Genomic DNA, 12,488 nt, shown 5'->3' on the forward strand with positions numbered 1-12,488 from the left:
CTGTAATTAAAATCCCCCTCAAGGAGGCACCTCCCAGTAGTTGCTGAAGGTAGCCAGCCAGGTTTGTCATTCCTGCAACCGGCAAAATATGGAACTTCAGAAACTTCATGAGGAAACCAGAAAAGAAAGAAGAGAAAAGCAAGACGGTAAATGATAATTTACACTGAATAAATAAGGCCTAATACTGACATGTGGACTGTATTTATACTGATATTTAAGACAGGATATTTAGAGTATTTTATGTAAGATCATGTTAGAATAAACCCTGTAATACTGTTGATATGCTGAACATCAGCTGTTTGGGTGGATTTTTAAAAATTTTTACTCTGTGACTTTTTTTATCTGTTTTATCTGAAGCCCATTGTAACAATCTGGCAACCCAGAAAATGGTTCCCCACTGTCTGCTCTGTTTGTGCGGCTTTGTGGGACAGATTTAGCTTGTAGTAAACAGCGATGTTTACTATGAATCCCTGATGCATTATGGGAATTTTTAGTGCCCTCAAAATCACATTCGAATTCTTCCTTACGACTCAGACACTCAAAAGAAAAATGGCCGCCCTACTTAATAGTGCCCTAACTAGTAAATAGGGAGCCATTTCGGTCACAGCCCCTGTTTTTTTGAAACCTAGCAGTATTGATTGATTAATAATTCCATTAAATAGCAGTGTCCTTGTTGCCATGCCAGCGGAAACTTATTATGTAAGTCAGGCTTTTCAGGATTTTCACAGAGAAAACAGCACAAAACAACTCCCATTTTTCTGCACACAACATTAATGCAGATTTAAATAATGTTAAATAACAGTTATAAAAAATATTAATTCTACACCCTTGGAATCTCTGGGAAGGAGGGACTGATCACCACCACCTCACCATTCCTCTCTGTCTAGACCTGAGCTTAATCCAGGTCTGAGAAACTCGCCCTAAAGGACAACCTGAGAGAGGCTTAATTGCAGTGTGTGTGTGATTAATGTGTAGTGTGGAGACACTTCTCCTAATTAAGGGTCTCATTAAAGAGTTCGAGCACTGCTGCCTATAAATAAAACACACACTGACAAAAATCACAGCACTCATTACTCTTCACAATATCACAATATAGGTTATTAATATATAATAATTATAGTTATTATTATTATTGTTAGTATTATTATTAGTGGTTGTAATGGTAGTATTAGTTCCAAGTGTTATTGCTTATATTTTTTATATAATAACATTAGCAAAACAACATAATTAATAATAATAATAATAAAGTGATAGTAGCTGCTTACTTGTATATTTACATTTTTTATTAAATGTACTTGAAATAACATTAATATCATGAAGAAGACTTGTGTTGCATTTTGTATATTTAACAGTAACATCATTAGTATTATTGCAGTTAATCTGAATAATTATTATAATTAATAATACTATTATTATTTAACAGTACTAGTAATATATATAATTCTCCAATATATAATAGATATAATATGTAATATGTAATTATATATGTAATATATAAACTCTAAACTGTAATGACTTCACTGAGATTAGGATGTGTCAGTGGTCTGTGGAAGCCAATATTAGTCATGGTTTTTAAGGGATTGAATACTCATCTCCCTCAATTAAATGCAAATTATTTTTTATTTAAATATTATTTCATTTTCCACATTTTCTTATTGATTTTCCATCTCTCACTGTTAAAATTAAGCTACCATAAAAAGCATAGACTGTTTAATTATTGGTCAGAGTACAAACTTTTAAAATCAGTGGGAGGTCAAATACTTATTTCCTTTGCTGTATATATATAGGTTTTTGTTTGAGTAAAATACACATTGTTATTTTATTCTATAAACTACGGACAAATAAAAATATTGTCATTTAGAGCATTTATTTGCAGAACATGAGAAATGTCTGAAATAGCAAAAAAGATCTCAGAAATAATGCAAAGAAAACAAGTTCATATTATAAAGAGTTTTAAGAGTTCAGAAATCAATATTTGGTGGAATAACCCTGGTGGTTTTTAATCACAGTTTTCATGCATCTTGGCATCATGTTCTCCTCCACCAGTCTTACACACTGCTTTTGGATAACTTTATGCTTTACACTCCTGGTACAAAAATTCATGCCGTTCAGTTTGGTTTGATGGCTTGTGATCATCCATCTTCCTCTTGATTTTATTCCAGAGATTTTAAATTTGGTAAAATCAAAGAGATCTGTTGAGTGTGTTAGTGGGCGTGGTTTGTGTCTCGGCTCAGAGGGGCGTGTCCCAGTCCAGCAGGAGCTGTTGGGTACAGGAGGTGTCCTGGCGCGCGCTTCCTCCTCTGTAGAGACGCGCTGGAGAGCGAGCGAGCGAGCGCGCGCACTGCACTTCTGCCGCTCAGTCGCGCGCAGCCGGACGCGCTTCTCCTGTTTCCCGCGTAAATGTAGCAGCAACAGAGGGAGATTAAGCTGTGGAGGAACAGCTGAATGAGTTAAGGAGGAGCAGCTGATGGTGATGAAGATGATGATGGCTTCCATTGAGGAGTTCGACCCTCTCCACAGCAGCGTTCCCGCCACCAAGATAGAAGTGACCGTCTCGTGCAGGTCAGTCTCACCCTCACTCACCTGTCCTGCTGTTATATACACACCCATTCATGTTTCCTTTATTTCTTTATTTAGTTTATTTTCTACATTGTAGATTAATATTAAATATATGGAATTAAGTAGTAAACAGTAAAAAAGTGTTTGATCTAAACCTGATGAACTGAGATGGTTATTTGAGGTGATTTAATTGGGATGAGCTGGAGCTTCACAGCGTGAAGGAAAAGCAGCAGCTATTGTTCAGCACCTCCAGGAACTCCTTCCTTCAAGACGCTGAGAAAACTAGTCCAGGTGACTCTCCCTCATGAAGACACTGAGATTAAAATCATTAAAAACCAAGAGTGTGCAGATCTGTCCTTAAAGCTAAATGTGATACTAAGAAGAAAAGTATATAAAACATATTCTGGTTTGTTCCAACACACTTTTTTTTAGTTTGCAAAATAATTCTGCATGTTGCACTGCCTGGCCAAAAACAAGTCTCCACTTGGATTTAAAGGAGAACTCCGGTGTAAAATGGACTTTTGTTGTAGTAAAACATGATAAAAAGTTATTACCTTTGATGAATAGCACACCTCCGTTCTTACAGGGTCCACAGCTTTCTGAGATTCAGAAATTTTAACAGTTTATCCAAACACCCTTCAGACTGGGTGATACGGGGCATAATTTTCCCCGATAAATCACTTTTTCCACCGTTATTCAGGCTTAAAGTAGCTCCACACCTCCTTGCTAGAATCCAGAGAGCCCTGACATTTAAAACGAGGCATTAATAACACCCCATAATGCGATACTTTATTTATCCCGAAGGAAATTTAGGCATCCAGCAACAACAACACAATACAACAGGAAACATATTTAAACATGAAATAAAAAAAAACACGGAAGAACAGAATAATAATATATATATATATAAGGGCATACAAACCGTTCTATACAAGGTAAGAGTCTATCTGTAAACAGAGCAGTGCAGTAGATGTTGCTAATGGTATTAAATAGTGAACAGAACAAAGCGCAAGGTGCAATGACATTGATTATGAAAGTGACTGATGTGCCATATAAATAAAAATATAAATATGCATACCTAACAAATATAGTTCTGAAAAGTGAATATGTGAATACCCAATCATGAGTAAAGTGTACTAGAAAGTAAGTGAGGTTGGGGAAGTGATAGTGTAAAGAATTAGGAATTAAGGGGTTGAATAATAATGTCCATATGGTGTGACTGGGTTAAACTCAGTCGGCAGCAGCATCTCGCCCCCGATTGGAGGAGTTAAAGAGTCTGATGGCTCTCAGAATATATACATAGAGTCAGCATAGCGTAGCAGCCAGCGCCAGGAGGCAGGCTATGTGGAGTCTATGTATATGTATGTCTATGTCATTTTCAGTTCAGTGATGGCAGCGCTCAGAGCTCTTCGGATTCTAGCAAGGAGGTGTGGAGCTACTTTGAGAGAGTTTCTTACTAATGTGCTCTGCAGAGATATGCAGAGAAGTGAAATGCAGTATCCAATTTTGTGGCATCTTATTTATTTTGTGCAGCTTTGACATTTAATTGTATTGTAGTAACTTTTATACATGTGGTTATGTTCCTCCTCAGTTTCTTAAAAACATATATATAAACAGTATTGTGCAAATGTTTTAGGCACCTATGGGAATTTTTAGCAAAGAAAAATCTTCTTATCTGTGAAGTAAATGTTTGTTATTGCATTACAATAAATACAAATAGCAATTTTACAAAAAGCAGTTACAGCTTTTACAGCCCTGTTTACCTTAAAACAACGTCTCCTAATCTCTCCTCCTCATCTGAGTTTAATAGAGTTTAATATTTCTAGTTCACATCATATTAATCAACACCTGGTTTGGTAAATTACTGGTAAATGTGGTAAATCAGGTGAGCTGCTGACGGAACTGAACAGATACACATGCTGGCTGAGGCTGTATGTATGTTTATTTGTATCTGTTTAAATCATATGTGGTAGAGGTGGGCAAATAAATCCAAATATCGTTAATATCGATACCAATGCTGGTATTGGTATTAAGCAATACTTGTGTAAAAAGATCGATACTCAAGCTTTTTTTTTCTCTCTTCCGCATGCAGATTCATCAAAGTCTACTCTCTGTTTATTTAAATAAAAAACAGAATTGCACTGAAAGGAAGAAAATGTTTTTTTTATTGTTTTTCTTAAGAACAATTCTATTTGAAAAAAGAAAGAAAGAACTAGAAAAGATGTCTAGTGAGGGGAGAATTTTAATTTTATTTTTGTATTGTGGCTGCTCCTTTTCTACCTCAAAAAATATAAATTTTCCTAATATTAAGGCAAATTTTGTTTTGTTACTGTTCCATTGTTTCTAAACAAAAATGTTAATTGGGATAAAGTATTTTGTTGTCACGTACAATGTTTGGCGAAATAGGACTTTTGAATCCTTTGGCTCTATGAAGCTTAAAATATTAAAAAGTATCGGTATCGGCAATACTGGCCCTGCATTTACTTGGTATATGATCGATACCAAAATTCCCAGTATCGCACACCTGTAATATGTGGTAATTTTTCAGGTAAAATCACTCATATTGTTGAGATAAATGGATTAGTGTAATTTTCTTTGGTGCCTAAAATCTTTGCACAGTTCTGTATATATATATATATATATATATATATATATATATATATATATATATATATATATATATATATATATTTGTGTGGATTGTATTCTGTTATCCATAAAAACGTAGGAATAAAGGAAGAACTCTCTGGAGCAGAAAGCAGAACTAGTAGGATGAACGCTCCTCTTCCAAACGATTCTATCAGTCTTTTGATGTCTTGATGATGATAACGATGAAGACCATAGCATGTGATTTACATCATTTTCCTCCTCATCAAACCATGCAGTGACCCAGCGAGGGTCCGGGGGCTTTGTCCTCCTGCGAGGGTCTTCGAGACAGGAGAAAGGTTTCAGTCAGAACATCTCTGTATTGATTTCCCGTGAATCTTCCCTCTAAGCGGTCAAGTGGATCTAAAGCCTGCCGATATCATCCCCCCCTCCAAGCAGTCAGGCCTCGAGCTTTCTGTCAGTGGGTGGGTGGTCCACATGCTCTCGCCCTGAATACAGTGAAGAGACTCATCTGACCAGATCACAGGTTTCTGTATCTCAGCAGAGAAGACCTTGACATCTTAGAGTCAGTGTTTGGACCCTATCATACACCCGTTGCGATGCATCTTACACTCCGTCAACAGTCTGTTTTCAAGCCTTACTCCTGCGCCGTTAAAATAGTGTCAGAGATTAGGAATGAATCTACACTGATGGGCGTGGTGGTCTGGAAGTGTGGCGTGTTTCTTTTTTGGCAGCAGGAAATGCACTGCGCCACTGACTGATTAAAACCCTGACAACAGTCTACCGCCTAATCCTATCTTAGCCATGCAGAAGCGCTGTGATACCTGAATCCCGACAATAAACAGAATAAAGAATAAAATATCATTGCTGTTCCCTTAAATGAGCTGCCGTCATACCTTCAAAACGTAAATGTGCAGGACAGTATCCTCTGCTGAGACCCGTAAAAGCGCTGCACTGTTAAGATACAAATGCACCAAAGTCAGAGCTCAATATCGTGAAGCCCCCTCTGACACCATTTATTGGTAATGTATCGCAAATGAAAACGATATGATATACAATATCACAATATTGAATTTTGGTATAAACCCTGCTTTTCTTTGCACTGTTGAAGAACAAAGGGCGAAGAGGACACTCTGGCACAGTCCAGTGCTGCGCTGTCCAGTCCTGACTTGGCTCCGTCTTAACATGGCAAAGGATGAAACCCCACTGGCTGACCGCTGTTTTTTTTTTTTTTTTTTTTTACTGTTGACCCAATTTCCCATTTCTACTGAACTCAGACCAGCTCTGACTTTCCAACCAGCCCGAGTCTTCCCCAGACCGTGACCGTGCCCTCTCCTCTCTTACCTACACGCTAACCTTTAGCCACGATAGGGGTAAAAAGACCAAGAACTTATCTGAGATCAGCTTAAAATGGCAAGTGCTGGCTGACCTCCGTTCTCGCTGTGCCCGTCCCCTCGCTGGACAGACGCAGCTGGCACCAACCGGCAGCCCCTGCCTTTTATCCTCTTCTGAATAATGAATGAGTCGACTGCTGATGCCGCCTTTGTGTTTGCATAAAGCCTTAACTTCCCTTGGTGTTTTCCCTGATGTCGCGGGGAGGCCGTTTCTGACAGAAGATACACGTGAAGCTGCCCGAAAGAGCGCCTGCCGAGATTCCGGGCGCAGAAAAGCAGTGTTTACCGGATCGGGGCGGTAGGCAGGTAGTCATCTCGGGACGTGCAAAGTGAAAAATCACAGTCGAGCACAAAAGAAAAGCAGACGAGTGAAGAAAATACAGCACGCAGCCGTGTGATTACGCCTCATCCCGGCAGGGTGAAATCAATTTCCCATCGCCTTCTTTAGATGACATTTTTAAAAGCAGACGCAATCTGCTTTCAACAACAGAACTGTGATCCTGCCGTTTAACTGGCTGTGAAGCTGAGGGACGGGGCTGCCCACTCACATTAACTCACCTCTGCACTCTCAGAGATGACAGAGCCAAAATGTGTTCTATGGAGAAATGCCAAAAAAGAAGAAGAAGAAGAAGAAGAAAAATGTCGTTTTCTTAGTGGAATTAGTCATGTGGGATGTTCTTATTTTACAAAAAAAAATGCATCATAGACAAACCTTTTTTTTGGGGGTGTTTTAAACAGGTTGTTAATCGCATACAGTACACCCTCCGCAAGGCGCGTCAAGATGCTGATTGCTATCTTACACCCCGTCACCCCTTTTCCCTTAAATGAGCTCTGCTGAGACCCACAAAAGCGCCGCACTGTTAAGATACGAACGTGCCAAAGTCGGAGCTCACCTGACTCTTAAAGGGATGATAACTGGCACAAGACTAAACTGGTAAGTTTTCAGTAGAGCTGGTGAGATCTATTTATGTAAAAGTGATTTTATGAAAAGAACTGCATGAACAGGTTTAATAGATATAATAAGTAAACTTTAATTCCTGTCCCTTCTTTTCTTTCTTTTTGGCATGTCAATGCAGTCTGTGATCAGAGCCGAAAGATTGCTGTGTTGGAAAGTATTGTAATAAATCAATTTTCTATATTAACAAATGGTCTATACTGCTAAAAATGAAGGGTTCTTTGAGCAAGCTTTAAGCATTAAAGAGCTTTATGAGTGTGAAGTTTATTACTATATGCTTCTCAGACTGTTCCTCGGGGACTCTCAGAGAGTACACATCTTTGGTCTATCCCTAGAGTATGTGCTGCAAGTTGGGTTAGAGCAGAAATCAGGGGATCTAGATGTCTCTAAGGACTGGCTTTAAAATAAAAGCTTTAATAAAACATAAACAAAAAATATTAGAGTAATGGTTCTCAGCTGTAGGAATCTAAGTTTTTTCCTGCGTTATCTTACAGGCAGCTCAGTAAAGGTTGGATATTGATGTTTTTTTTTTTTAAGCCAGGCTGGACTGACCTAAATTGGCTTACAGAAAGAGACTGCAGTATCGAAAAGATATACGGATTCTAGTTAATTAAGTAATTACAACTATTATGGGCCCTATTTTAGTGTTCTCAAGGCGAGCCGTCAACTGCGTCAACAGCTGGATTTGGGGCGTGTCGATGTATCTTTGGTATCGTGAGAACAGAAAAAATACACTTTGCGCAGCTCGAAACACACAAAAGCATGAATCAGTTCTCCTAATTATTCATGGGTGTGGTTAATTTTGGGCGTAACTGAAAAAGACAAACCAATCAGTGTGCCAGCTTTAATTTGCTTTAAGAGGCGGGTGAGCTCTGACTTTGGCACATTCGTATCTTAACAGGGTTTTTTTTTTATATCAGCAGAGGACACTGACCTGAAGAGACACCAGCAGCTCATTTAAAGGAACAGTAATGATATTTTATTCTTTATTCTGTTTATTGTTGATGTAAATGCAGGATTTGTGCACTGTAGCTCGTCTGTGTGTGCACCTGCTTAGCTACGATAAGTATTGATTGGTGACTATTGTGACTGTTGTCAGGATTTGAATCGGTCAGTGGAGCTCCTGTGCTTTCTGCCAACAAGATACAAACAGATAAATAGAAATTTTACCTGAACACACCTCACCTCACAGCTATTTTAATGGCGTGGGCACAAGTCGTGAAAATAGACAGTAAGACAGTTGTAAGCTAGGGCCCAAAGACTAGTCACGAGTCTAGATAAATCCAATAAATTACTTAAAAAAATCATCTTTTTCCGCATCTTTGCTCACTGGAATAAGACATCCTCCGTGGCAACAGTTGCTATGACATTACAGATCTGTGTTGAAGCATGAAGAGGTCAATTAAAGGTTTTTCTTAGAGCTGTGTTCGTCTAATCCAGACTGAAGAAAGAACGCACCAATAACAGGAGCTCCTCTTCAGACTGACACTGCAGATATCTGATAAACACTTCACCGCACTTCTGAGATCAGATAATAACTCGTCATCCACCAGGAGTCCAATGCAGCATCCTGGTCTGTAAGGTGTTCATGTATTCCTGGGATAAATCTGAAACAGTTTATTCCCAAAAATGACTTTATGGGTGCTTTTATTTTGTGAATTCCTTATTATTTTAAGAATACCCTACTGTTACTAACAGTAAAAAAGGCAAAGCTTAGTGATGTTCTAAAATGAATGTTTGTATTTTTGCACCATGAGTAAAGGCATAAAGTTATCCAAAAGCAGTGTGTAAGACTGGTGGAAACACTGTGATTAAAAACTAGGATCAGGGGTGTCCAAACTACGGCCCGCGGGCCATTTGCGGCCCGTTTTGTTTTTTGGAGCGGCCCGCAAGGTATTTTAGAAATAGAATGAAGGTTGGCCCGCTGTTAAGCAGGTTTGTATAATGTGAGATTCAAAGTTTGAACGCTAGGTGTCAGAAACGGGCCAAAGAGTCTAAAAGCGGAGAGGGTGCGCATTTCTAGCGCAGAAACCGGGCCAAAGAGTCTAAAAGCAGAGAGGGTGTGCATTTCTAGCGCAGAAAAACGGGCCAAAGAGTCTAAAAGCGGAGAGAGTGCACATTTCTAGCGCAGAAACCGGGCCAAAGAATCTAAAAGCGGAGAGGGGGCGCATTTCTAGCGCAGAAACCGGGCCAAAGAGTCTAAAAGCAGAAAGGGTGTGCATTTCTAGCGCAGAAAAACGGGCCAAAGAGTCTAAAAGCGGAGAGGGTGTGCATTTCTATGTTGTCCGTAAATAACATAAACATATAAATAGCAAAATCACAGCTGTAGGAAACTCCTCTTCAGACTGACACTGCAGATATCTGATAATAAACACTTCACCGCGCTTCTGAGATCAGATAATAACTCATCCTCCACCAGAACTCCCGCAGCATCCTGGTCTGTAAGGTGTTCAGAAGCAGCTTCTGTGTGAAAGTCGGAGGCTCTGTTTCCCCTCAGCGCTTTACTTTCTGCTGCCAAATCGCTGTAGCACTTCGCCGGGGAAGCCAATTCATCAAGCTTGTTTGTAGCTGTCATCACAGGGCACACCAGATGCCACCCTGCCTCCCTGTCACTCAATACGGGGAGTTTGGAGGAGAATCAGAATGGGCAGCATGGAGCCCCACCGAGCTCCAAACTTCTCACTGATCTCTGATTGGTTTGACCGGTTGAGCTGTGAAGGTCTGTATATATACAGCTCTGGAAAAAAATAAGAGACCACTTAAAAATGAGAGCACTAAATTCTAGTCACACATCCAATGAAAGGTTGCAAATTTGACAACACGGTAGAAGTGTTTCACTTTATTTCTATAAAACTGAAAGGATTGGAACCACATCTTCCATGCTTCTGCCCAGTTATTGGAGGTGGTTGGCTGAAATAATGCGGAATTGAGCATTACAAATTCTAAGAAAGATACAACTACAATTTTATTATTTATTTAAGATTTACTGTTTTTTTTTCTATGATGTTCTCAATTTCTCTGTAGGAACCAGCAGTCTCAATGTCCTTTTTTGCCATTATTTCTGAAGCAATAAATCACCCAAAACCAAAACCCTAGTTACCATGGCAGGTCTAGCCTTGTTCATTCCTTTTTTTTTTTTATAATTTTATTTCAAATTTTTCCCATTTACACGGCCAATTACCCAACCCACTCATTAGGACTCCCCCTATCACTAGTGATGCCCAAACACACCAGGAGGGTGAAGACTAACACATGCTTCCTCCGATACATGTGAAGTCAGCCACTGCTTCTTTTCGAGCTGCTGCTGATGCAGCATTACCGAGCAGCCAGCGCGCTTGGAGGAAAGCACAGCGGCTCGGCTCCGGTACATCAGCTCACAGATGCCCTGTGCTGCAGACATCACCATAGGAGTGATGTGGGGAGAGAGCGCCATCTACCCACACGGAGGGAGCAGGGCCAAATTTGCTCCCTCTAACGCCGGCAGCTTGATGGCAAAGCTGCATGAGCTGGGGTTCGAACCTGCGACCTCCTGCTCATAGTGGCAGCGCTTTAGACCGCTGGATCACTCGGCGCCCCTTGTTCATTCCTTTTAACACCAGCAGAGCTGTACTACACTACTATCTGCTGCCTACTCAGATTCATTCATCAGGCTGCTGAGCATCAGTTCGATTGGATGGCCGGATCCCCCGCTGTGATAGGGAGGACTGAAGCTTTGTTTTCTGGGGTGAAACGTCACCGGGAGAGTCACACCTGACGTCTCAGCCAGCCTTCTGGATCTCATATCAGCACCCTGCTGAGAGAGGATGGATAGAATACATTTCCCTCCTGAGTTATCTTCTGTCCTACCTTCCCCCTCTCCGTTTCTCCTCGTCTTTCATCCACCTCAAACATGCAGGATTCTGTTACAGATAATAAACTGGACTTTACAGCGCATACATTCTTAAAAATAGAGGTTTCTGCTATGGGAGTTTATTCTGATTAATTTATAGGCCAAAGTACAGGGTTTGGACAATGAAACTGAAACACCTGGTTTTAGAGCACAATAATTAATTGAGGTGACGAACAGTTCTGGTGGAAACAGGAGAGTTGAGGTGAACATTGAATTCTGCCGTGATTTGATCAGCCGTGGTTTTATGTTTTTTGGATGCAATCCGGGTTAGCACCCGAACATCCCTTTCAGACAGCTTCCTCTTACAGCGTCCACAGTTAATCCTGTTGGATGTGGTTCGTCCTTCTTGGTGGTATGCTGACATTATCCTGGATACCATGGCTCTTGATGCATCACAAAGACTTGCTGTCTTGGTCACAGATGCTCCAGCAAGACGTGCACCAACAATTTGTCCTCTTTTGAACTCTGGTATGTCGCCCATAATGTTGAGTGCATTGCAATATTTAGAGCAGAACTGTGCTCTTACCCTGCTAATTGAACCTTCACACTCTGCTCTTACTGGTGCAATAATGTGCAATTAATGAAGATTGGCCACCAGGCTGCTCCAATTTAGCCATGAAACCTCCCACACTAAAATGACAGGTGTTTCAGTTTCATTGTCCAACCCCTGTATATAGTATGGCAGCATGCAGCATGCAGAAGAATAAATGTACAGTTAATGGATAGTTTTTGCATTAATGTATAACAGATGCTGCATCAGACTACATATGATAGAACTGATATATTTACAATACCAGTCAAAACACTTTCATATTCAGTGTTTAATTTTTTTTAATTAAATAAATACTGAGGTGATTCTGACTATGAAGGAACACATAAGGAATCATGTAGTAACTTAAAAGTGTTAAACAAACCAAAATAACAAAATTCTTACTTAAAATATATTAAAAGTACATTAATATTATGCTTTCATAAAATGATTGAAAGTAAACTTTAAACATACTTTTTAAAAAGTACAATATGGTGTATTTAAAATAATAGACTACTATGAAGTACACTTTTAGTTAAATGTAATTCAATATAC

The 12,488-nt window shown here is 39.7% G+C and overlaps 1 protein-coding gene across 1 annotated transcript in view; it reads left to right on the plus strand.

Moving 5' to 3' along the window:
- The first annotated feature begins 2,292 nt into the window (after positions 1-2,292).
- Positions 2,293-12,488, plus strand: part of cpne9 (copine family member IX) — a 92,942-nt gene continuing 82,746 nt past the window's right edge. The window contains exon 1 of the mRNA XM_049463156.1: positions 2,293-2,562. Coding sequence (XP_049319113.1) covers positions 2,468-2,562 — 95 coding nt within the window. The 5' untranslated portion in view covers positions 2,293-2,467. The remainder of the gene's footprint in view (positions 2,563-12,488) is intronic.

The sequence above is a fragment of the Astyanax mexicanus genome, chromosome 13 (genome assembly GCF_023375975.1).
Source record: "Astyanax mexicanus isolate ESR-SI-001 chromosome 13, AstMex3_surface, whole genome shotgun sequence".
Classification (NCBI taxonomy): domain Eukaryota; kingdom Metazoa; phylum Chordata; class Actinopteri; order Characiformes; family Acestrorhamphidae; genus Astyanax; species Astyanax mexicanus.